This window comes from Pristis pectinata, chromosome 10 (genome assembly GCF_009764475.1).
Source record: "Pristis pectinata isolate sPriPec2 chromosome 10, sPriPec2.1.pri, whole genome shotgun sequence".
NCBI lineage: Eukaryota > Metazoa > Chordata > Chondrichthyes > Rhinopristiformes > Pristidae > Pristis > Pristis pectinata.
The window spans coordinates 78,354,707-78,381,711 of NC_067414.1; the positions used below are offsets into that span (position 1 = coordinate 78,354,707).

At 43.4% G+C, this 27,005-nt stretch overlaps 1 protein-coding gene across 1 annotated transcript; it reads left to right on the forward strand.

Moving 5' to 3' along the window:
* Positions 1 to 6,837: 6,837 nt before the first annotated feature.
* tmem18 (transmembrane protein 18) lies at positions 6,838 to 26,012 on the forward strand. Its single transcript, XM_052025171.1, has 5 exons — positions 6,838 to 7,324; positions 7,825 to 7,942; positions 22,079 to 22,133; positions 23,223 to 23,316; positions 23,414 to 26,012. The coding sequence occupies exons 1-5, from the start codon at positions 7,154 to 7,156 to the stop codon at positions 23,501 to 23,503; spliced, it is 528 nt and encodes a 175-aa protein (XP_051881131.1). The 5' UTR covers positions 6,838 to 7,153; the 3' UTR covers positions 23,504 to 26,012.
* The last annotated feature ends 993 nt before the right edge of the window (positions 26,013 to 27,005 follow it).

Sequence of the window (27,005 nt, forward strand, 5' to 3'; positions counted from 1 at the left end):
GCAGAGACCCCCTCGGCCCCAACCTTCCTACTCCGACAATACGGGCTATCAAGTGGAGCAGCAATTTTGCGTTCCAGAAGGGGTTGACCAGTCCAGTAAAGGATACCCACTGTACCCCAATGACTTAAGAGCCCCAGTGTACGGGCCCCCTTGTGGGCCACCACCACCACCCTCTCGTAATTACCTAGGACCCAGGGGACCGCAACAACCCGCACCGGCGAGAGCCAGGCCGACGGGATGCTACCTTTGTGGGGAACCTGACCATTGGCGGAGGGACTGCCCCCACTACCGTCATCGGCAGACCAGACACCCTGGTAGACGACAACCTTTTTCAACCAACAACCCGTTTTCTGCCTGACTAGACGTGGAGAGTAGCCTCTCCATGTATCCTGCCCTCACCGATAACCCGGATGATGAACCCATCGTCAATTTCTTAGTTGAAGGAAAGCCAATTCCCTTTATGATAGACACGGGAGCAAATACTTCGACCCTTGAAGCCCCTTGTATTACCCAGCATGATTTTGAACTGTCCACTGCTTCAGTTCCATTGAGCAGACTGGAGGGACAGGAAAGATCCTACCCCTTAACTGAACCCTTACAAATTAAATTTGAAGATCAGGAATGCCTGATCCAGTTTGCGGTAACCACAAGCCTGGGGGTTAACCTAGCCGGGAGGGACCTGCTCTGCTCCTTCCAACTCAAACTACAATGCTTGGATGACGGTATTACCATTACTGGTCCTAAAAACCATAGGATCCTCTGGATTCACCAGCCTCCTCAGTGGTGGACAGTGAACCTCACGAGCAGCAATTTTGACCCACCCTTGGAAACAACTGACCCGCATGTGACACTAGCTTACGACCCCACTGGGGCCTCAAGGGAACTAAAAGGGTTGTATGCTCCTCTCCTGGGTAGCATGGTGACCGTCACTAATTTAGGGGAAGTAGTGGGAAAGGAGGGGGCAGCACTTCTAGTCCAAGTGCCTAATGAATTGTGGAATCAGTCAGGCTTGAGGTCCCCTCACATTACCCTGTCAGTTAACGAGGGACATAGACCAAAGGAACTGGGATTCCTAGCCCACCGGCTTGAGGTACAGGCAGACAAAGGCCTTTTCGGGGTTCCTCAGGCTCTGCCAGGGGGGACCCTGACTTATTACCTTGTCCCTTTCTCGGTGACGGGCTGTTTACACCATCACCGGCCCCATCGACTCCCTTCGGAAGAACCCACCCCCAATTTATGGGCCGCATCGAAGTCCGAGGTAGGGTACACCCCAGTGACCCCAGTCCAGATCCGTGTAAGACTGGGAGCACAACTGCCTTCCATCCCACAGTATCCCCTTTGGAGAGAGGCAGTCGACGGAATAACTCAGTGAAGAGATTCGTTCTGCAAACAGGGCATCCTGGTTCGTTGCCAATCACCTTGTAACACCCCGATTTTACCCGTCCCCAAACCCGGATGAACAGAGTGGCGCCTTGTACAAGACCTACGTAAGGTCAACGAGGTGGTGGAGCCACTACATCCCGTGGTCCCGAATCCAGCTACCATTCTCAGCAGTATCCCTGCCGACTCTTGCATTTTTACCATTGTGGATTTGCAGCATGCATTTTTCACAATTCCTCTCTCTCCCGACTCGCAGTACCTGTTTGCTTTCACCTTCCAAGGTCAGCAATACACTTGGACGTGCCTCCCGCAAGGTTTTATACACTCCCCGACTATTTTTCCCAAGTTTTACATAATCAACTCCAAGGGTTGCACCTTTCTGATAAATCCATCGTTGTCCAGTATGTAGATGACCTTTTACTAGCAAGCCCCTCGGAGCCCGCCAACATCGCGGACACGAATAGACTACTTAACGCGCTCCACTCTTGGGGATACGTAATATCTCCACAGAAAGTAAAACAAACCCAGCGCCAGGTGAAATTTCTGGGCACCCTCTTAAGTGCTACCGAGCAGCGGCTCACTCCCGAATGTATTGCACCCATCATTGCCACCCCACCACCCACTACCCCAAAGGGTATGCGTGCCTTCTTAGGGTTAGTAAATTTCTGCAGACGGTGGCTACCTAACGTGACGCTCCTTACTAAGCACCTCACACCCTTGGCCTCAAGCCAGTCCGTGGGACCCTTTGAACTTACCAAGGAACAAAGGGAGGCCTTTGATAGCCTCAAACAGGCCCTTGCCAGCGCCCCGGCCCTGGGACGCCCTTTGTATGATCGCCCATTTCAGCTCTTCATGAATGTCCTAGAGGACTGCGCTACAGCCGTCCTTACTCAAACCCATGGGGATAGGAAAAGACCGGTGGCATACTACTCCACTCGGCTGGACCCAGTTGCAGGGGGACTTCGACCATGCTCACAAATGCTTCCAGCCATTTATTCCCTAGTAACAGCAGCCTCCAATATAACCCTGCAACAGGCAGTGATGGTTTATTCCTCCCATACCATAATGGCACTCTTAACTTCTCACCAGACGCAACACCTTACCCAGGCCCGCTTAAACAGATATGAGGTAGCACTCCTGAATAACCCACTCCTCACTTTTGCCTACTGTACAACCATTAATCCTGCCACCTTCCTAGAGGCCCCACCTGAGGATCTTGCGGACCCACCTCATGACTGTCGAATGCGTAACCACTTTTTAACTGCACCCCGTCCGGACCTTTCAGATAAGGCCATCCAGTCAGCCGACTTAAACCTGTACGTCGACGGTAGTTCCTACATTTCTGAACAGGGCACCCACCTTAGCGGATATGCCGTGGTAAATGACTCCCAGAGTGTGGAATCTGCATCTCTACAGCCCCCAGTCTCTGCCCAAAAAGCAGAACTCTTTGCCCTGACCCGAGCTTGCATATTAGCCAAGGACAAAGTAGCTAACATCTTCACTGACTCCCACTATGCTTTTGGAGTTGCCCATGATTTTGGCCAACTCTGGGCACACAGGGGATTTCTGACCTCTACAGGTAGCCCCATACAGAATGCGGCTTATGTAAAGAACCTCCTCCAAGCCATCCTCCTCCCAAACAAATTGGCCATCATTAAATGCTCCGCTCACTTTTCAGATGCCTCCCTAATAACCCAGGGCAATAACAGGGCAGATACAGAAGCAAAATTGGCAGCACGCCAGGGGTCTAAAATCGTTCGCAAGCCAAAGATAGCAACACCGGGCACCCCAAACATGGTCACTGTGCAGCACTTACAGGGGGACGCCCCTGACTCAGAAAAACAAATGTGTAAGGCGCACGGGTGTACGCACTCTGCGCTACACGGCCTCTGGGTTACTCCAGTCAGTCAAGTATGTATACCTCATTCTTTGTTACCAATGCTTATTGACTGCCTACATTCTGACACCCACCTTGGCAAGGAGGGAATGAGTAACATTTTACTACGTACCTGGTGGCACCCCAGATTGGAGGAAGCAGCACAAGGCAAAATACGGTCGTGTTTGATATGCCGACAAACCAATGCTGGGAAAGGGGTGAAGTGCACCCCAGGCAAAACGCCCTTGCCAGGTGGTCCTTTTGAATGCATACAACTCGACTTTATTGAATTACCGCATGTACATTGTTACAAGTACTGTCTTATTATTGTTGATGTATTTAGTAGATGGATTGAAGCTTTTCCAACCACCAATAATAAGGCCTCAACAGTGGTAAAGTTATTGCTCACAGAGGTTATACCAAGGTTTGGGGTACCCCGACGGATAAGTGCTGACAATGGCCCCCAATTCATAGGGAAAATAAATAAGCAATTGTGCGAAGCACTGCATATCGAACAGCAGTTCCACTACACCTACCACCCTCAAGCAACGGGTGTAGTAGAGAAGGCTAACAGCACCCTTAAGAATAAACTAACCAAACTAGTGTCAGAGACAGGTCTAAACTGGTTGAAGGTTCTCCCCTTAGCATTATACCATATGAGAATCACCCCCAACTCAGCCACCGGGGTATCGGCTGCCGAAATCGTCTATGGGTATCCGGGAAGAACCCCATGGGACACCGCCACCCAACCCCCCCCCCCCCCCCACACAGGATGACCTTAATATCATGGGGGATGAACTACAAAGGTATTTCAGACAACTTACGTCCTCTTTAAAGTTTCTTCATTCGCAGGTGGAGAGTGCCTTTAAACCACCTGAAGGGCAGAACACGGAATTGCCTGACCTGGAAATCAGAGACTCGGTACTGATACGGGATTGGGAGCACCCTAAACTGGGACCTCGGTGGAAAGGCCCCTTCCAGATAGTACTCCAAACACCGACAGCCGTGAAAGTAAAAGGCCAGATTCATCTGAGCGACTGTAAACGATGGCCACTGGAGGAAAGCTAATAGTTTTTAAATTTGGACTCCTCACCATTACCAGTACTCTTGTGTGGGTGTTAGAGGATAATTTGTTTTACAAAATACATATGCAGCTATATGGGAATCGCACTGTTTGTTACCCCTTGGCAGAGTCAGTGGAAGGCCTTTTTGTAGTCACGCCAGGCTGGAGCCCCAGTGTCCTCTTAAAGTATGAATTTTCAAAAACAAAGTGTGTTGGGCAGATGGGAACTTACAGGAGGTGCTGCCGGGTAAATGCTGGCAGGGAACAGTAACAGGACCTAATAATACAGCCCACCACCAGTCCTTCTCCCACTGCTTCACCGGCACAGGGTGGGGTTGTGGGCTAGCAATTGGACAGCATACGATAGCATGCGCCGCCACTACCTGTACAGAGAGGAATTGCGGGTTTAAAGGGGGATGGTTTAGCCGTGAGTGCGCTGCCACTAGGTGTGCTACATTACTTGCAGGAGAGCAATGGGTTTGTGGAGAAGGGAACAGGACCCACGTGAGATTGTCTAACGTCTCTTTAGAATGGCTAACCAGGGAGAATTACCTGAGGGAGCATGGGAGAAATGTTGCTGGGATCTCTTGGTATTCTCAAATGCCCAGTCCACGGCAATCGGGAAATGTAACCTGCTCCCGGGCTAAGGAAGGGTATGTTTTCCTCTTTAGTGGAACTTACACCACAGCCACCCCCACTCTGCCAGCCTGGTTTGCAATAGGAACGATCAGGCCAGTCACGGTCCCCTGCGCCCAGAAGGCTCATGTCCGACAAAGACTTGTGGTGCGGTCAGTTAGTGAGGAGTTCTGTGAGGATTGGAGGGATCCTATGTCATTGGGATCTCCCTTAGCATTGTTAGGCCATGGATTCCTGAGTACTCTCTCTCTGGGGGGTTCGGCAGGAACTATAGCCGCAAACAACCGGAACTACCTTATTTGTGGACTGGCTGCACTGGGAAACAGTACTATGGAGGGCCTGAAGGCGGTGAACCGGGAACTGGCAGAGCTTCGACTTTATGCCCAGCAGACCCGGTATGCTGTGGATTACCAGCTGGCTCAGCAAGGAGGAGTATGTGCTATAGTTGGGGACAAATGTATCACCAACGTGAGAGATGAGTCCTACTACATCTTCCATGCCATTCAGGACATTCAGACGCAAGTAGATAGCTTTAGACAGGGATTTACAGGAGGGACAAGTTGGTTGGGGTGGCTGCTAGGAGGGTCGTGGGCATCATATCTGCTGCATGGAGCTGTGGGACCAATCGTGATTATAATAGTATGCTGTGTGTTGCTGGCCTGTCTAAATACCTGTTGCAAGGTCCTTATTAATAAGCTCTCGGCCCCGTTCTCAGCGCCGCTCTAGTTTATCATGAAATGATAAAAAGGAGGGAATGAGGAAGGGAATGAGGAAGTGAAGGGTTAAGAATTGCAACCATACCTATAACTGGTAAATATATATTATATATATATGCATTTCTATTTCTTTAGCAAGGACTAGCAAGCTGCTGACCCACTAGTTAGGTTGGAATGTTAAGTATGTTAACTGCCTTTGTTTCGGGTAACGAACCATTCCGATATTTCAGACGGTGGCGATACTGAGTGTAATTAACATCGGGGTGAAGACTTGGTCTGAACAATGAAGGGTGATACCTGCCTTTGAAAGCCTTGAGTATAACTCAATTATACTAAGACAAAAGGTGTGATAGCTGTCTTGGGATCTCTATAGCTTGACCGAAACTCGCGGCGCCGTTTGCATGGGATGTGCGTGACAATTCCTGTATAAATGTCTGTCTGCCCTTTGTTCGGGGAGAACTCGGGAAGCGACTCTTAGTGAGTGCTGAAGCGAATTCTCCTAGCGGTGCACTGCTAATAAAGGTATTTGTTCGAATCGACCTCGTGGCACTGTGTTATTTACAGCGGACGGAAAGGGAAAATTGATTTCGGGACGACAATATGACATGTGACGATAATAAACCAATTAATGTAGGATTAATGTAAATGAGTGTTTGATGGTCAGTACAGACATGAAGGGCTGAAGGGCCTCTTTCCATGCTGTATCTCTCTATGACTAATTGATTTTAAAAATTCGGGGAATTTAGGACTATGGGGAACTGGCACTAGAAAGGAATTGATGCCTGAGAAAATAATGATCATATTGAATAGTGGGGCAGGCTTCAGGGGCCTGGTGACCCTATTCTTTGTGCTCTTGAGTTTTCTACGAAGTGCACTTACTTTCATTAATTCACGTTGTTTTTAATGTATCAGAGAAAAAGCACCAAAATACATCATTATTCCAGCTCTTAATAGTTTGTGATCAGCATAACCAGGGCCCACATCTTTGATGTATCACTGAGACACAAGAGACTGCAGATGCTGGATTCTGGAGCAAAAAAAATGCTGTAGGAACTCAGTGGGTCAGGCAGCATATGTGGAGGGAAACGGATAGTCGACTGGCCATTCCCCTTTGATGTGTTACGTGCAGTCATCCACTTTGTGCAGTGGACCAAACGGGCAGGGCACTGATATACTAAGGAGGTTATTAATTAGAGCTGTGCCCTCAGAAACTGTAAAAATATTTTCAAATTGGTCAGCTTTCCTCTTAAACTCACGTCAAACAGTTTTCATGAAGTAACTGACCTGAAACGTAAAGTCTGTTTCTTTCTCCACGGATGCTACCCTGCCTGACAAGTATTTACAACACTTTTTATTTCATGTCAACTTAAATCTTCGGCCAATTCCGTCTGGAAATAATAAAATCAGCTGCGCTATGGTTACATTCAACTCAAATGGTGGCTTCATGGTTAAACTCTGCCCATGGGGTGAGCGACAGCGCAAATGGACCAATGGCGTCCCGAATCAGGCCCGACACTGATGTCGTCATGCGAAAACACCGGAAAAGGCGGGATTTCCAATGCCGCCATGGAGCAAGAGGATAAAGCGACGGCGGTGCCGATGGATGAAATCAGCAAGCTGCGTATTACCAACGTGTGGACCTTCCTGTTGTCGGTAAATCAAGGAGAACACCGACAATTTGCGTTGCGTAATGATAAAAAAAACCGAGGCTACTCAAATTGGTGGAGTTTTGATGCGTCGCTGTGGGTTGCCTTTCATCGACGTTGCTCAGGCGTCGTCAGGGGTAACTGACGTAATCATCCTGCGCCGGTGATGTAACCTTCGGCAGATGCTTGTGTTCGCCGCCCCCACCGCGGGGCCCTGCGGTCCCCGTCCACCGACCCCCCGCCGCGGGGCCCTACGGTCCCCGGTCCCCGTCCACCCACCACTAACTTGGGGTTGTGTGTTGGACAGGTCCCCGTTTACTCACTGGTGATGAGTTGCAAGTTTACAAAACACTGATGAAAAAACGAATTCTGCAATCTGTGTTTGTAATAAGTTTTATAGTAATCATGATTTGTAAACCATTTACTTTGTTTTGTTCATCATAAAGTTAATAATAAAGAAAGAAATTTAAGATGGTTTATTTTGCTCTGTTGCTTTTGTTTGTACAGATTCAGTGGTCAGAGCCATGGCTGATTGGGCTGCTGACTTTTCATGTTCTCTGCTTTTTCCTAACTCTGGTGACGATCAGATTCTACAGACTGCAGATTGCCCATTTCCTTTTTATGAGTAAGTTGTTTCTTATTTTGGTGTTGAAAATACAAGATGAATATTCAGTCAGAATCTAGTGCTTTAAAATGCTTTAGTTGAAGTTATGTGAGACCTCCTGTTAGGTCGTGTTCAGTTCTGTAAATGTCACCAAAATACCATGATCTAGCCATCCTTACAAGCTACTATGCCTTCTCCAATTTCCCTTTCTCTTAAGTGCTTGAACATATTGTAGGTTTCCAGTGTTGCCAAACTTCTTGTTTGAAATGAACTGATCAGTTTTCAGCCATTGTGGTACCATGACAGCATCAGAGTCATTAGGGTTGTATAGCGTAGAAATGGGCCCTTCAGCCCACCTTGTCTCTGACCTTTTTGCCAATCTACACTGACCCCATTTGCCCATATTTTTGGGCTGCATTTAAGTATTTGTCTAAATGCCTCTTAAACATAATTGTATCTGATTCCACCACTTCCTCCAGCAGACTATTCCAAATATGAACCACTCTGTGCTTAAATTAAAACCTGTCCCACAGATCCCTTTAACACTCCTATCACTTAGATCTGTACCCTCTTTTTTTTAAATATGCCTGCTATGTTTCTTGTAATCTATATACTTCTATTGGGTCTCCCCTTAGCTACCTTCAGTCCGGGGTGAAAAAAGGCCCAGTTTATCCAATCACTGCTCAAGGTCCTCCAATCCAGGCAAATCCTGGTGAATCTTCTCTGCATTCTCTCCAGGTCATTCACATCTGTCCTATAGTGTTGTCACTAGAACTACAAACAATGCTCTAAGTGCAGCCTAACCAGTGTTCTGTGAAGTTGCAATATAACGTCCCATATTTTGTGTTCTTAACCCTGACCTCTGATGACAAGCCTGTCATTGCCACCTTCACCACCCTCTCGAGCTGTGTTGCCACTTTCAGGGAGCAATGGACTTGACCCCTAGGTTTCTCTTTCCATCAAAATTCCTTAGTGGTCATGATCACAATCTTAAAGACATCTTATCAACCCAAATGCAGACTATTTCATGCTCCTCCAATACCGTTCTGTTGCAGTCAATGTGGGTTAGCCCAGGTTAATGTAAAGTCAAAAAAATTCATTCTTGAAATCTAAAACAAAAACAGAAAATGCTAGAAATCCTCAGCAGGTCAGGCTGCATCTGTGGGAAGTGAAACCGAGGTAATATTTCAGGTCGAAGACCCTTTGCCAGAAGGGTGGTCTCTGATAGGATGAAACTGGGGTATTGGTATTGGTTTATTATTGTCACTTGTACTGAGGTACAGTGAAAAACTTGTCTTGCATACTTATCGTACAGGTCAATTCATTACTCAGTGTAGTTACATTGAGTTAGTACAGAATGCATTGATGTAGTACAGGTAAAAACAATAACAGTGCAGAGTAGTGTCACAGCTACAGAGAGAGTGCAGTGCAATAAGGTGCAAGGTCACAACAAGGTAGATCATGAAGTCATAGTCCATCTCATTGTGTATGGTAGTGACAACCTTCATATTCTATGCCCTGACCTACGAAGGCAAGCATGCCTTATGCCCCCTTCCGACACCCTGTCTACCCCTATTGCCACTTTCATGGAAGTGTGGACTTGAACCCCAAAGTCCATCAACATTGCTTGGTGCCCCACCACTTTTCCTATGCTCTACCCCTATTTGATTTCCCAAAATGCATAATCTCACACTTGCTGGGATTAAATGTCATTGCCCTCTGATCTAAATCCTGCTGCAGCCTGAGACAACCTTCTGTGCTATCCACAACACCACTAATTTTTGTGTTGTCTCTAAACTTACTAATCATGCTTCCTACATCTACATCCTGCTCGTTAATATATATCATAAACAACCAGGGTCTCAGTACCAAACCCTGGTCACAGACTTCTAATCAGAAAAACAGGGAAGGGTTTAAACTAGAATTGTTGGGGGGTGGGATCCGAACTAGAGAGACTGGGGAAGAGGTGTTTGGCTCTCAAATAGAGAAAGCTAGTAGTAGGTACGATAGGAAGGTGATAGAGAAGGGACGTGCTCAGACAGATTTGAGATGTGTCTATTTTAATGCAAAGAGTATTGTGAACAAGGCAGATGAGCTTAGAGCTTGGATCAATACTTGGAGCTATGATGTGGTGGTCATTATGGAGACTTGGATGGCTCAGGGACTGGAATGGTTGCTTCAAGTGCTGGGTTTTAGATGTTTCAGAAAGGACAGGGAGGGAGGTAAAAGAGGTGGGGGACTGTCTACGGAGTCTCTGTGGGTGGAGGTTAGGAACAGGAAGGGGTCGATAACTTGGTGTTTTTTATAGGCTACCCAATAGTAACAGGGATATTGAGGAGCAGATACGGAAGCAGATCCTAGAAGGGTGTGAGAATAAGAGTTGTTGTGTTGGGGGATTTTAATTTCCCAAACATTGATTGGTATCTCCAGATAGTGAGGGGTTTAGATGGGAAGGAGTTTGTTAAGCTTGTTCAGGAAGGATTCTTGACACAATATGTAGATAGGCCTACAAGAGGAGAGGCTGCGCTTGATTTGGTATTGGGAAATGAACCTGGTCAGGTGTCAGATCTCTCAGTGGGTGAACATTTTGGTGATAGTGATCATAATTCTATCTTCTTAACACTGGAGAGAGATAGGAACAGACAGACTCGAAAGGTGTTTACTTGAAGTAAAGGGAATTATGAGGCTCTCAGGCAGGAAATTGGAAGATTAAATTGGGAACAGATGTTCTCAGGGAAAAGTACAGAAGATATGTGGCAAATATTCAGGGGATATTTGTGTGGAGTTCTGCATAGGCATGTTCCAATGAGACACGAGTCACGAGAAGATACAGGAACCATGGTGTACGAAGGCTATAATAAATCTAGTCAAAAGGAAAAGAAAAGCTCACAAAAGGTACAGAGCTAGGTAATGTTAGAGATCTGGAAGAGTATAAGGCTAACAGGAAGGAGCTCAAGGAGATTAGGAGAGCCAGAAGGAGATGTGAGAAGGCCTTGGCGGACAGGATTAAGGAAAATCCCAAGCATTCTACAGGTATGAGAAGAGCAAGAGGATAAGATGCGAAAGAATAGGGCCTGTCAAGTGCAGCAGTGGGAAAGTGTGAATGGATCCAGAAGAAATAGCGGAGGTACTTAATACTTTACATCAGTATTCACTACGGAAAAAGATCTGGGGGATTGTATTGGGGACTTGCAGCGGGCTGAAAAGCTTGAGCATGTAGATATTAGGAAAGAGGAGGTACTGAAACATTTGGAAAGCATCAAGTTGGATAAGTTGCCAGGACCCGATGAGATGTAACCTAGGCTGCTGTGGGAGGCGAGGGAAGAGATTGCAGAGCCTCTAATGATGACCTTTGCATCGTCGCTGGAGACGGGAGAGGTTCTGGAAGATTAGAGGGTTGCGGATGTTGTTCCCTTATCCAAGAAAGGGAGTAGGGATAGCCCAGGGAATTATGGACAAGTGAGTCTCACCTCAGTGGTTGGTAAGCTAATGGAGAAGATCTTGAGAGGCAGGATTTATGAACATTTGGAGAGGTATAATATGATTAGGAATAGTCAGCATAGCTTTGTCAAGGGCAGGTCCTGCCTTACGAGCCTGAATGAATTTCTTTGAGGATGTGACTAAGCACATCGATGAAGGAAGAGCAGTAGATGTAGTGTATATGGATTTCAGCAAGGCATTTGATAAGGTACCCCATGCAAGGCTTATTGAGAAAATAAGGAGGCATGGGCTCCAAGGGGGCATTGCAGTGTGGATCCAGAACTGGCTGGCCCACAGAAAGCAAAGAGTGGTTGTTGAAGGGTCGTATTCTTCATGGAGGTCGGTGACCAGTGGTGTACCTCAGGGATCTGTACTGGGACTCTTACTCTTTGTGATTTTTATAAATGACCTGGATGAGGAAGTGGAGGGATGGGTTAGTAAGTTTGCAGATGACACGAAGGTTGGAGGTATTGTGGATAGTTTGGAAGGCTGTCGGAGGTTACAGAGGGACATAGATAGGATGCAAAGTTGGGCTGAGAAGTGGCAGATGCAGTTCAACTCAGGTAAGTGTGAAGTGGTTCATTTTGGTAGGTCAAATATGATGGCAATAGTCTTAATGGTAGGACTCTTGGCAGTGTGGAGGATCAGAGGGATCTTGGGGTCCGAGTCCATAGGATGCTCAAAGCGGCTGTGCAGGTTGACTCTGTGGTTAAGAAGGCATATGATGTATTGTCCTTCATCAATTGGGGTATTGAATTTAGGAGCTGAGAGGTATATAGGTCCCTGGTCAGACCCCACTTGGAGTACTGTGCTCAGTTCTGGTCACCTCACTACAGGAAGGATGTGGAAGCCATAGAAAGGGTGCAGAGGAGATTTACTAGGATGCTGCCTGGAATGTGGAGCATACCTTATGAAAGCAGGTTGAGGGAACTCGGCCTTTTCTCCTTGGAGAGACGGAGGATGAGGGGGGACCTGATAGAGGTATATAAGATGATGAGAGGTATTGATTGGGTAGATAGTCAGAGGCTTTTCCCCAGGGCTGAAATGGTGGCCACAAGAGGTCATAGGTTTAAGGTGCTGGGGAGTAGATATAGAGGAGATGTCAAGGGTAGGTTTTTTACTCAGAGTTGTGAGTGTGTGGAATGGGCTGCCAGAAATGGTGGTGGAAGTGGATATGATAGGGTCTTTCAAGAGACTGTTGGATAGGTACATGGAGCTGAGAAAAGTAGAGGGCTATGGGTAAACCTAGTAATTTCTAGGGCAGGGACATGTTCAGCACAGCTTATTGGCCGAAGGGCCTGAATTGTGCTGTAACTTTTCTATGTTTCTATCCGTCTACCAATGGCCTCTGCCTCCTATTACCAAGCCAATTTTGGATCCAATTAGCCAGCTCACCCTTGATCCCATGTGCCTCAATGTTCCAGACTAGCATGTGGGACATTGTCAAATGCCTTACTAAAGTCCATCTAGACAACATCCCTACCTTTATCAATCTTCTTAGTTACCTCCTCTAAGTACTCAATCAAATGAGTGATGCTGACCATCCCTATTCAGCCCATGCTATTCCAAATTCACAAATCTTACCCCTTGCAATTTTCTCCCAATATTTTTCCCACCACTGACATAAGGCTCACCATCTGCCAGTCTTTTGGCATGTGATCGGTGTCTAATGAAGGTGCAAAATTCTCCATCGGGGCCCCAGCTATCTCCTCCCTGGCTTCCAAAGTAACGTAGACTAGATCCCATCTAGCCCTGGGGATTTATTATAGTTTGAGTTTGAAAACATCTAACACCTCTTCCTTCTTGATACTGACCTGCTCCTGGTTATCTACATACCCCTTCCTGTACTCACTATATTCCACATCCTTCTCCTTGGTGAATACTGATGCAAAGTATTCATTTAGGACCTTGTTTACATTACCTGGCTCTGCACATAGATCACCTTTTTGATCCCTGTTGGAACCCACTCTTTCCCTGACTACCCTTTTGCTCCTGACTGATTTACTGAATGTCTTGCGATTCTCCCCTCTTACCTACCAAAGCTATTTCATTGGCACCTTTCCTGCTTTTCTAATTTATTTATTAAGTTCTCTGGGCTCTATATTCCTCACGAGACTCCCGCAATCCTGAAATATGAAAGTGGCAACGCATAGATAGGGTGGTAAAGAAGGCATGTGGCATGCTTGGCTTCATAGAACAATACAGGCCCTTCAGCCCACCATGTTGTGCTGACCTTCAAACCATGCCTGAGACTATCTAACCCCTTCCTCCCACATATCCCTCTATTTTAAATTCCTCCATATGCTTATCTAACAATCTCTTGAACTTGACCAACGTATCAGCCTCCTCCACCACCACCCCAGGTAGCGCATTCCATGCACCAACCACTCTCTGGGTGGAAAAACCTCCATCTGACATCTCTGTTGAACTTCCCACCCATTAACTTAAAGACATGCCCTCTTGTATTGAGCATTGGTGCCATGGGAAACAGGCACTGGCTGTCTACTCTATCTATTCCTCTTAATATTTTGTATACCTCTATCATGTCTCCCCTCATCCTCCTTCTGTCCAAAGAGTAAAGCCCTAGCTCCCTTAGTCTCTCTTCATAATGCATACACTCTAAACCAGGCAGCATCCTGGTAAATCTCCTCTGCACCCTTTCCAACGCTTCCACGTCCTTCCTATAATGAGGTGACCAGAATTGGACACACTACTCCAAGTGTGGTCTAACCAGAGTTTTGTAGAGCTGCATCATTACCTCGCGGGTCTTAAACTCGATCCCACAACTTATGAAAGCTAACATCCCATAAGCTTTCTTAACTACCCTATCCACCTGTGAGGCAACTCTGTGGATGAACCCCCAGATCCCTCTGCTCCTCCAGACTACCCAGAATCCTGCCGTTAACCTTGTACTCCACTTTGGAGTTAGTCCTTCCAAAGTGTACCACCTCACACTTCTCCAGATTGAACTTCATCTGCCACTTGTCAGCCCAGCTCTGCATCCTATCAATATCCCTCTGTAAGCTTCGACAATCCTCCACACTATGCGCAACACCACCAACCATTGTGTCGTCTGCAAACTTGCTAACCCACGCTTCCACCCCCTCATTTATGTCATTAATAAATATCACAAGAAGTAGAGGTCCCAGAACCGATCCCTGTGGGACACCACGAGTCACAGCCCTCCAATCCGAATGCACTCCCTCCACCACAACCCTCTGCTTTCTACAGGCAAGTCAATTCTGAATCCACACGGCCAAGCCTCCCTGGATCCCTTGTCCTCTGACCTTCTGAAGAAGCCTACCATGTGGAACCTTGTCAAATGCCTTACTAAAATCCATGTAGACCACATCTATGTACTACCCTCATCAATCTTCCTGGTCACCTCCTCAAAGAACCCTATCAGCCTTGAGGCAAGATCTTCCCTTCACAAAGCCATGCTGGCTATCCCTAATTAGTCCATGATTCTCTAAATGCTCATGGATCCTATCTCTTGGAATCCTTTCCAACAGCTTGCTCACCACAGACATAAGGCTCACTGGTCTGTAATTCCCTGGACTATCCCTACTACCTTTTTTGAATAAGGGGACAACATTCGCCACCCTCCAATCCTCTGGTACCATTCCCATGGACAAAGGACTCAAATATCCTAGCCAACGGTTCAGCAATCTCCTCCCTCGCCTCGCGAAGCAGCCTGGGGAATATTCCGCATCAGGCCCTGGGGACTTATCTATCCTAATATTTTCTCACAGCTCCAACACATCCTCTCTCTTGATATCTACATGTTCTAGAACATTACCCTTACCAACACGGTCCTCAGCGTCATCAAGACCCCTCTCCTTGGTGCATATTGAAGAGAAGTATTCATTGAGAGCCTCACCCACTTCCACAGCTTCCAGGCACATCCTCCCACCTTTATCTTTAATCGGAACTACCTTTACCCTAGCCATCCTTCTGCTCTTCACGTATGAGAAAAAAGCCTTGGGATTCTCCTTAACCCTACTTGCCAAAGCCTTTTCATATCCCCTTGTTGCTCTCCTCAGCCTCTTCTTAAGTTCCTTCCTTGCTACTCTATATTCCTCATAAGCCCTGTCTGATCCTTGCTGCTTACACCTTATGTATGCTGCTGCATCTTCCTTACTAGTTGTTCCACCTCTCTAGTCACCCATGGTTCCTTCACCCTGCCATTCTTTCTGTGCCTCACTGGGACAAATTTATCCCTAACGTCCTGCAAGAGATCCCTAAACATCGACCACACCTCGATCATACATTTTCCTTAAATGTCATCTCAGTTTACACTCTCAAGTTCTAGCCTTATAGCCTCATAATTTGCCTTTCCCCAATTAAATATCTTCCCATCCTCTTTGCTCCTATCCTTGTCCATGACAATGTTAAAGGTTATGGAGCAGTGGTCGCTGTCCCCCAAATGCTCATCCACCGAGAGCTCTGTCACCTGACCCAGTTCATTACCTAAAACTAGATCTAATATGGCATTCCCTCTAGTCAGCCTGTCAACATACTGTGACAGGAATCCGTCCTGGACACACTTAACAAACTGCCCCGTCTAAACCTTTGGCACTAAGCAGGTGCCAATCAATATTTGGGAAGTTGAAGTCTCCCATTATAATAACCCTGTTATTTTTGCATCTTTCCAAAATCTGCCTCCCAATCTGCTCCTCAGCATCCCTGCTGCTACCAGGGGGCCTATAGAGTAACTGCTTTTTTGTTCCTAACTTCCACCCATACTGACTCTAGAGAGGATCCTTCTACATTATCCACCCTTTCTGCAGCTGTAATAGTATCTCTAACCAGTATTGCCACCCCTCCTCCACTTCTCTCCCACTCTCCCCACCCCCCCCCCCCCCAATCCCTTTTAAACCACTGAAAACCAGGAATATTCAATATCCATTCCTGCCCTGGTGTTAGCCAAGTCTCTGTAAGAACCACAATATCGTAGTCCCTTGTACTTATCCAAGCTCTCAGTTCATCACCCTTATTCCTGATACTTCTTATATTGGCCAAGGCATTGCGTATAAGAGTCAGGAAGCTGTGTTTCAGCTGTATAAACTTTGGTTGGGCTGCATTTGGAATATTAGTCATTCAGCATGGAAATAGGCCATTCAGCCCAACTGGTCCATGCCAACCAAGTTGCCCATCTAAGCTAGTCCCCTTTTGCCTGTATCTGGCCCATATGCCTCTAATGATTTCTGATCTATGTACCTGTCCAAGTGCCTTTTTAAGTGTTGTTTTGTACCTGTCTCAACCATTTCCTCTGGCAGCTTATTCCATATACGGACCACTCTATCCATATATGGATATATAATTAAATCTCTCCCCTCTCACCTTCAACCTCTGTCCTCCATTTCTTGATTCCCCAACCCTAGGAAAAAGATTGTGCATTCACCCTATCTATGTCCCTCATACAGCTCTATAGCATCATCCTTCATTCTCCTGTACAACAATAAATAAAGTCTCAATCTGCTCAACCTCTCTCCATAACTTAATCCCTCAGATCCTGGCAACATCCTCGTAAATCTCTTCTGCACTCTTTCAAGCTTAATTCCATCTTTCCTGTAGCAGGATGACCAAAATTGAACACAATAGTCCAAATGTGGCCTCACCAACATCTTGTAGAACTGCAACATAACATTCCAACTTCCATGCTCAGTGCCCTGACTGATGAAGGCCAGAATGCCAAAAGCTGCCTTCACCACCCTGTCTATCTATAACTCCACATTCAGGGAACCTTGTACTTGTACTCCTAGGTCCCTCTGTTCTACAACATTCCCCAGGGCCCTATCATTCACTGTGAAAGTCCAACTTGTCTTTCTTGCACTTATCCAAATGCAACACCTCGACTTATCCAAATTAAACTCCATTTGCCATTCCTCGGCCCAATTACCCAGCTGATCAAGATCCCTCTAATTCCTGATGACCACCTTCACGGTGTCCCCATTACAGGAAGGATGTGGAGGCTTTGGAGAGGGTTCAGAAGAGGTTCACTCGGATGCTGCCTGGATTAGAGAGTATTAGCTGTAAGGATAGGTTGAGCAAACTTGGCTTGTTTTCTCTGGAGCATTGGAGGCTGAAGGGAGTCATGATAGAGGTTTATAAAATTGAGATGCATAGACAGGGTAGATAGTTTTTTTTTCCCCAGGGAAGAATTGCGGGTAGACTTGTCAAAACTAGAGGACATAGCTTTAGGGTGAGAGGGGGAAAGTTTAAAGGAGATGTGGGGGTAAGTTTTTAGCATAGAGAATGGTATGGGTGCCATGAAAGCACTGCCATGGGTGAAAGCAGACATGCTAGTGTCTTTTAAGGGGCATTTAGAGTGGCACGTGAATGTGCAGGGAATGAAGGGATATAGATTATGTACAGGCAGATGGGTTTAGTTCAATTTGGTATCATGGTCAGCACGGACATTGTGGGCTGAAGGGCCTGTCCCGCGCTGGACTGTTCTGTGTTCCGTGTTTTGTATTTTTCCTATTTAGACTTTCAATATCCTTTGTCATCCAAGGTTCTCTCATCTTGCCATCTTTGCTTTTCACCTCTGCTGGAACCTGCTGTCCCTGAACTCATACTAGCTCTCTTTGAAAAGTCTGTCACTTGTCAGCTGTCGTTTTACCCGCAAGTATCTGTCTGTCTACTTTCGCTAGGTCCTCTCTTGTGCTATTAAAATAGGTTACGCTATAGTCTGAGGCTACTGAAAGATATTGATCAGCTGGTAAGTTTGGCAGAGCAGTGGGAGATGTAATTTAATCTTAATAAGTTTGAATTGATGCATTTTCAGAGATCAAATAAGGGTAGGACGTGCACAATGAGTGGAAGGGCCTAGGGAGTATTGAGGAACCGCGGGACCTGGTGTACAAGTCCGAAGATCCCTAAAAGGTGGCAGCACAGGTTGATAATGTAGTAACAAAGACAGCTTTCATTGGCCAGAGCACAGAATATAAGAACAGGGAAGTTATGGTACAGCTTTATAAAACATTGGTGAAGCCACATCTGAATTATTGTGTGCAGTTTAGATTGCCACAGTACGAAAAGGATGTATTTGCTTTGGAGAATGGGAGAATGTGCACAGGAGATTAACCAGGATGTTGCCTAGAATGGAGTATCTCAGTTATGAAGAGACATTGCATAGACTTGGTTTGATTTCTTTGAAGCAGAGAAGGCTGGAGGTGGGGTGTGGGAAATCGATGGACCTAATGGAGCTGTGCAAAATTTTGAGAGGCATCAATGGAGCAGACAGTGGTAAACTTTTCCCCATAGCAGAGTGTCTGTAACCAGATAGCATAGCTTTATGGTAAGAAGGAAAAGATCTAGAGGGGATATAAGAGAAAATTCACCCAGAGGATGTTTGGAGTTTGGAATGCCTGAGAGGGTGGTAGAGGCAGAGGTTCTCACAAGTGTCTGGATGAGCACTTGAATCCTCAAGGCTTGGAAGGCTATAGATCAGGTGCTGGTAAATGGGATTGGTATAGAATGTAGTTGATGGTCTGCATTGGACAGGCTGTGCCATATGACTCTGACAATGTGGTAGTCAGTGTTGTGGTTTGTGCTGAAACAATACCTGGATAACATCAGTAAAAGTTCTTTCAAAATCTTACATGCATTCATTGCCAGAGAAAGCTGTAGAGGCAGTACAATTACAATGTTTAAAAGACATTTAGACAGGTACATGGATAGAAAAGTTTAAGAGGGTTATGGGCCAAACACAGGCAAATGTGACTACTTTAGATAGGTATCTCGGACAAATTGGGACAAAGGTCACAAAATGTTGGAGTGGTTTACTGAAGTACTGCATATTATTGTCCAACAAAACAGGTATTACTTCTAAAAACTAGCTTCACTTTGAACTATATCCTCTGCTTTTGATAGAATTGTGATGTAGTGTTTTGTATACAGTATGTATTTTCCCCATCTTTATTTCAGTATTACTCTATAGAATTGATGTGCAATACTACTTTCTTGTGGGGAAAATGAGATGGATATGCATGCAAGGCAAACAAAGTTGTCTGCAATTCATTTGAGTTGAAAAACACTGCAAGTGGTGTGGCAGGCCATTCTGATTAACTTGGTTGAAACTTTGAAAATAAATGCATAACTTGTGGTAATGCTGGGGATTGCAGTATGGTTATTGACACTAGAGGTCAGTGTGGCACTTTATAAATATTCTAAATCTACTCCAGTATAGAGTTTGATACAACTAACCCGTTAACTAATGGGAGGATGTCACAAAATAGGTTTCATCTTGAATTAAGTTGCTAGGTTTTTCATCTAACTGAACCCCAATCTCTTGTCTAATTTGGGCATGTATTTCAATATTTTTCGTATTTAATCATTTAACAATATCATAATACTTGGAACATGGGAACAAATCATTGGTGCAACCAGTCACTACTGGAGTTTATGCTCCATGTAAGCCATTTTCTACACAAATTATTAAAGCCCATCTGTTTATTCTTGTTTTGAATAAATGGAGCTGGTGTCATTGGTAGATGAATGGCGTATGGAATCTGGATCAACCAAAGAAGTCTCAGCCAAAGCAGAAACCTTAGCATGAACTGTGAGGCCCAACTGCCCTATATGTGTACTTTATACTTTACATGATTCCAAGTATCACCAGTTGTCCAGGCAAATGATAGAAAAATAGGGGTCTGTGTGGGAGGGAAGAGTTTTAGAGCAGGATAAAATGACAGCACAACATTGTGGACTGAAGGGTCTGTACTGTGCTGTAGTGTTCTATGTTCTATGCCTACATCTTAATTTGCTGTGTAACTTCACAAATCTAAGACCTAAACATGGACCCAATTTTGGTATTGCTAAACTAAATACAATTCAATATCTATTTGTGATGTTCATAAGGAACTGTCACGTGTATCAGGCTGTGAACCATCTGAAAATTTTGCTGTTTGTTCTCAATACCCTCACATCCTTCTGCAACCAAATGGTGCTTTTGTTGCCCTGATGCACTTACCCTTTGCCTCATAAAATTCCGTTCCTTTACCGTTCACTGAAATCTGCCTTTGGATAGTTATTTAATATGTATAGTTTAATTGCAGTTTTAGTTTAGCTACTCTATTATAGTTTATTACAGTTCACTTGTTTTTATTTTTTATGTACAGTTGATAATGAACTTTAATACTTTCTAATAATCCAGAAAATAGATAAAAATACACTAATTGGAGCATGTAGTTTGCTGTATTTGAACTTTAAATTCAACAGGGAACAGTAAGCAATGCATGTTACATGAGATGCAGTTCGGAGCACTTACCATAATTGTTGAGTCATTTCCTTTGATAATTTTCTTTCCATTTGCAAATAGGCCACCACTGTGAATATTGACCATTAGTGTGCAAATTAATATATATTCTTGTAATAACGTAAACAAAGTTAAAAATGTTGAGCAATGAGAGCAACCATTGGTAGTGGCTGAGTAGCTTTCTCTTTTGAATTTCATTCCAACCTAGAATCTGCCATCTTGATGAGCTACTTTAGGGATTTGCTTCAATGAAGTCCAAACTTAGTTATTTGTAGAGCTTGAATTTTTCAAGTTTTAATTTTGGTTGTGTGCATTTCTTCAGTTATCCTTGTGGGGAGCAAAATAGGTATTTAAAATACTTAGGGCAAATGCATCAACTTTTGGTCTCTAATACATTGCAACTAAGTGGATACTGAAAATAATACTTGCGTATTCAACACCCATTGCCACTTGTGTTTTTAATAATTCAGGTTTCTAATCCAATGTTCTGCCCTGCATTACTGAGTTGTGTTACCAATAAGAATATTCTATGTACACAAACAAAAGCAATTTGTCAGTAGTCCATGTATAATTTCTGCAATTTGAAAGCTATATTCCTGGAGCAAAGTGCATGTCAGAGTTTTATCACTTTTTTTAAATATGTAGGCCTTTGCAGGTCATAGAGATTTACAGCACAGAAACGGGCCCTTCAACCTATCAAGTCTAGAGAAAACATCAACCATCCTTCTACACTTCCCATTAATAGAAGAATACCTTGTTGTGAATAAAGAGATATTAATGCATCTATTAATTGAGTTCCATACAAGTTGAACAAGTTCGCAGGAGATCAGCACGTGATTACATAAACTTCAATCCTGAGACCTAAAGTTTCACATCTCAAATGGACTATTATATAGGTATAGTCTTTCTCACTGATACTTACATTTTGGATGTAAATTAGAGCTGTAATCTCGTAAAACAAAATATCCAGCTTGGGTTTACCTCTTTATTTGTAGAGGTACTACAAGTAGATTATGCTGTGCTTGAGTGCAAACAATGTATTTCTAGAAACTATTTGAGTCCAGTTCTAATTAGAAAGAATAAAAATCTGTTTACTTCCTAATTGTTGAAAACATCCGGCATGAAATGAGAGGTCTTTCTTTCTCCAGTGGCAATCAGTAGTAGAAAGCTGCAGGTAATTTGGTTGTGATTTGGCACTTGCTCAAGTTTCACATGCATTTCTGTTGTCTTTAGATTATTTAAAAATTCTTTAAAAGTACGAAGTGTTAAAAATCTGAAGTGCTTCAAACAATCTACAAATGTTAGAATGTAAAAATTCCTGACAAATTGGTCAAAAATTGAAATAAAACCAACTTCAGTTTAGCAGGTGACTGTTCAAGTCTTGCTAATATGCATCGCATTATTTTCTATTACAGTTGTGTTAGTGTACTGCGCAGAATATATCAATGAAATGGCAGCAATGAACTGGAGGTAAAGGCTATGGAAATCTTTATAATATTAAATCTATTTTATATAAAACTCCATAAGCAGCATCTTTTGTCAATATTTTTTCATTAATTTTTCATAATTGGTACTCTGTATACATTAAAAAGTTGCTAACTTCTTATCATAGAATAATCCAATGTATTAGGTTGTTTCTTGATTACCTCTCTGCTTGAGTTGAGTCTGGTTCCGTAGTCGTATAGTTTTAAATTCTTGTAAAATAAATTATAAATGTTATTTAATCCATCTTGTGTCAGAGAATATACTTAAGTGCAGAATTATGGTTCAGATCATATTTTGACCAAACAAAAGTATCTTTGGGCTGGGCATTCCCATTTTGTTACAACCCTACTGGCACCTTGACAGTTTAGCTATAGGACTAAGGAAAGTGGTGTTCAAATTTGTAGATAATGGGAAGGAGAAATATAGCAAATAATTCTGAGTGTTTAAAAAAAAATGTATACAAGGATATAAATAAGATGGCAGAATGGGGAAGAAAACAAGACATGGATTTAACTATCAGTAATTCTGTGGTGGTACATTTTGATTCTTTAAAGCATTGCACATTGTTGAAGAGCAAATAGATTTTGGAAGTTTCAGTAAAAAGACATTAAAAGTAGCCTTCAAATATGAAATGAATTACCAGAATTGGATATTTGAAATGGAGGCAATGCCATCATAGCAGCATTTAAGAACAAATTAGGGGGTTGAACATGAAGGATGTAGGGCAAAAATTGAAATAAAACCAACTGCTGGTTGCTGCTGGTGGAGGTGATAACCACCAATGTAGATTAGTGAAACTGCTTGCTTCTATATTGTGATTCTACTCTTTTTGAAGCACTTCAGCTTAAACATTTATGATAAGAAAATCAAAATAATTGCAAATGATTTTTTTTATGATCTAATATAAATGTTGAAGTTTTATTTAACAATATGTTAACTTCAATTTACATTTAATCTTGTAATGTTGCTTTTGAAGAGAAAAAAAACTGCTGAACATTTCAAACTTATTTTCTTTGGCTCAAACTTGTCCTGATTTTAAAAGTAGAAGCTCAATTTGTTTATATTTTCTTACAGATTATTTTCTATGTATCAATACTTTGATTCCAATGGGATGTTCATTTCTCTCATCTTTTCAACTCCACTTCTACTGAACACAATGATCATTGTGGTACGAGTTCACTTTTACTTAATTTTGTGCTTTCAGTTGTCCAATATTTGAATAATGTTTCCAGCAACTTCACTTTCTGGTTTTTGCTTTTTTTTAGATCATGTGGGTATATAGAACATTGGCAGAAATGAAGTCACTGAAGCAGAAGAAGAAAGCAAACAGGGAACACGGAAAGAAAACTACCTAAGACTGTTTAAGTAGCTTTGGATTTCTTGAAGCCTGTCCAATTCACCTTGGAGCTTTCCCATTTTCTGTTGTACAAAATCAGTATGAATATAGGTTCAAGGTTATTGTTATGGGCATACCCAGGGTATAAATGTCACGAAATCTTTTTGCAGGAACACAGTACATTAAAAATTGTACAAATTGGAGAGATTTTACAACATAAAAAAAATAGAAACGGGGTGGACCATTCAGCCCCTCATGCTTGCCCCATTATTCTGTAAGGTCATGACTGATCTTACAGTCAAGGTGTAACATTTGTTGATTACACGTGTGCTGACTTTAACACTAAATCTGGTAATTGAATGAATGATATTATGAACTTTTCACCAGTGGTGTATGGGCATAAGATTGCTTCGTTAAATATTAAGTGGCATTGCTGATTCTCTTAGTTTTCCAATTAAAGCTGAGCTTTTGTCTTAGAACTGAAAGATTTGGGGTTTAGTTTACATCTTGAGATCGCCAGAGCAGTACCTTGTGTAGTTAAAGCTCTTGATGCATTGGAAACTTGGTAGCTTTTGCCCCAATCTGTTGAGAAGAGTGCAAGGTCATTTGTATGAGCTTTGGCATTACGCAGTTAAGTGAGAATCCTGGGAAGTAGTACTTTAGATTCTATTTTTTTAATTATTAGTTATCTGTACACTTTTTAACTGAAACTGGTATTTTATTAAATCAGTGTTGTAACTTTTGAACTATCTCGAGTCAAGATAATGTTCCTTATTCCATAAAATGTCATTGGTGGACTTGCATGGGAATTAAGGTTATAAACAAAGGCATGGACCTGACCTGTCTTAATCAAAAATTTAAGAGAACATCGGTAGTATTTTAACAGCCACTGCTTTTGGATCAGGCTCAAGGCTAAGGCTAAGTCAAAGTCATGGAGTTCCATAAAATTAAATGAGCAAAAGAGGAATTAATCTTTTCAGCCTTGGGCAGATTTTCTGAGAACAGAGGATGATCTGCCTTCACTGGGTATATGGAGCCATCTTTTGGAATATTAATAAAATGGGATTAAAAAGAGATGATGTAAGAGTTACAAGTTCAGCCTTGCCAGACAGGGTGATTTGTGGTGGGCCTCCCTCTACCTGGTACATTTGTACTTTTGTTCTAAAGGTTTCACTGAATGAGAAAAATTTAAAAGGGTATCTGTGAGGGGAAAATGTAGCATGATTCAGCCATTAGCTTGGGACCATTGAGCAGAAAAAGTCAGGGACAGAAAGTCTCGGCTGTTGGAATGATCAAGTGAGAGATACCAATCTATGGTTCTATCTGAAGGTACTCTGGTATGGAGGTATAGGTGTCTTGGGCAGTGTCTTTAAAACGTTACTTTATTTATACAGCACAGTAACAGGCTCTTCTGGCCCAATGAGCCTGCGCCACCAAATTACACCCATGTTAACCTACTAACCTGTATATCTTTGGAATGTGGGAGGAAACTGGAGCACATGGAGGAAACCCATGCAGTCATGGGGAGAATATACAAACTCCTACAGACAGCAGCGGGAATTGAACCCCGATTGCTGGTGCTGTAATAGCATTACGCTAACCGATACGCTACCGTGTTGCTCGGGGTGACTTGTGTAGATTTTGATTTCTACCCAGGGCACAACAGGGAAAGGAAAAAGATGCTGGAATTTAGAACGAAAACAAAATGGTGGCAGAACTCAGTGGGTCAAGCAGCATCTGTGAAGGCAAAATAACTTTAAACCACAACAAAATGTGCTAAGTCTTGTTTGCTTTGAATAAAGTACTGTTGCTAAAGTATGGTCAGAGCTGACTAACTTCTGATTTGGTTGTGAGTGGGTTAAGTTGGCACAAAGAAAATAGTTGAAGAAAATTGGTTCTAAATTTCCATGTGGATGAAATCTGTAACTGGATGCTCTTACTGGGAAACTCTAAGTAACAAACCCCTCAGAGAATACAGGACCCATCAAGGTTCTTTCATTAAAAAGTCAATAGTAGATGCCAAAAAGAGCATATTTTTCTTAACTTTTCAGGATCCAAGCTTGAAAACAAAGGTGACTACCCCGTCCATTCTCCCTGTGTACTTGTCGTCTCATTGCCTGGTTGCTTTCCAGGCCATGGAATTCACTCCCTAAGCCAATACATCACTGACTTTGCAGCAGAGTCTCTATTCAGATCAAGCAAATCAATGTAGAAATAAATTTAGTGGGGGAGCCAACCTGAACTGATTATAACCTAAATTTTGGGCATTGTATTGAACTTCCATTATATAGTTCATATGCTGGAGAGAGTACTGATTACCTACTTAAGTATCTCGTGTTTTGAAAAAAAAATACCAATATGTATCTAAAATGGATACTTGATTTTTGCCTCACCAGTTGTGTAAATGTATAATTCATTTAAACTGTACACCAGAAGGATGGAGAATGAGAGTGCTTCAATATAAAAATGTCTCCAAAAATTAGGTTTAAAGTTATTAACTAATAAATAAAGCCACTTTTAACCCTTAATGAATTAAAAGTTGCTTATTTCTCAACCAGCTGACCTATACATAAACTTATTGTAAAATTCTGCTCTGCTAATGCTCAACAGATCCTTCAACTTATACACTTTAAAAATCAAAAGCCTTTAGTGAACAACTTTATCTCAAGTCCTGCTTATGATTTTCCTCCAAACCCACTAGTTTTCTTTAAGAGCTGACAATGGAAAATGGTGAGGGAACTTCGTAAATGCCAGATTTGTCTTTTTTTTTGATTTTGTCATTAGATGTTGTCATCCAAGTATGAGCAGTGTATTCTTAATAATGCCTTATTATGGGTCATTCTTTCTTGTTAATGACTTCCCAGTGTCTGATGTGCACAGTAGCCGCAGGCAGCAGATATACTGTGTTGCTGAGCAAATTGCAACTGGACAATACTTTTGAATTGAAAGGGTGATACATCAATGGCACACTGCTGAATGTCACTTTTGCCATAGTAGCAGGGATTTTTGGTTTTTGAAGCTGGAAGGTACTGTAACCTTTCCAGATTTAAGCACGGGAATGTGATAGATTTTTTTCAGGGCAACAGCTGGTCAGTAGGATAAATGCTAGGCTATGAATATCTACAACAAGTGTCTCACTATCTTTGGCATTCAATGGCATTACCTGACATTCAGTGGCCAGGTTCCTCCACCAGCAACATCCTTGGGGATCATCATTGATGAGAAACTTAACTGGGCAAGCCACACCATGGCTGCAAGAGCAGACGGGAGGCTGAGGATCCGGTTGAAAGGATTCACTCTTGACACCGCATAACCTTTCAATCATCTACAAGGCACAGGTGAGAGTGTGATGGAACACTCTCCCCTTTGTCCGGATGAGTGCTGCTACAACAACTCTTGAAGGTCAACAGAAATGTATTGCCATTCCTTCATTGTCATTGGCTCTAAATGGAGGGGGGGGGGGGGGGGGGGGGGGGTGATCCATTGTTTTTAGGGAGGGTGGACATTAAAAGTTGGACTGC

What these genes read in the sequence shown, in the direction of transcription:
- tmem18 (XM_052025171.1), top strand. Translation starts at nt 7,154, where the DNA reads ATGGACCAATGGCGTCCCGAATCAGGCCCGACACTGATGTCGTCATGC. An exon ending in TGTGGACCTTCCTGTTGTCG is followed by an intron (nt 7,325 to 7,824) that starts GTAAATCAAGGA and finishes TTGTTTGTACAG; the next exon opens with ATTCAGTGGTCAGAGCCATG. An exon ending in TGCCCATTTCCTTTTTATGA is followed by an intron (nt 7,943 to 22,078) that starts GTAAGTTGTTTC and finishes TTTCTATTACAG; the next exon opens with TTGTGTTAGTGTACTGCGCA.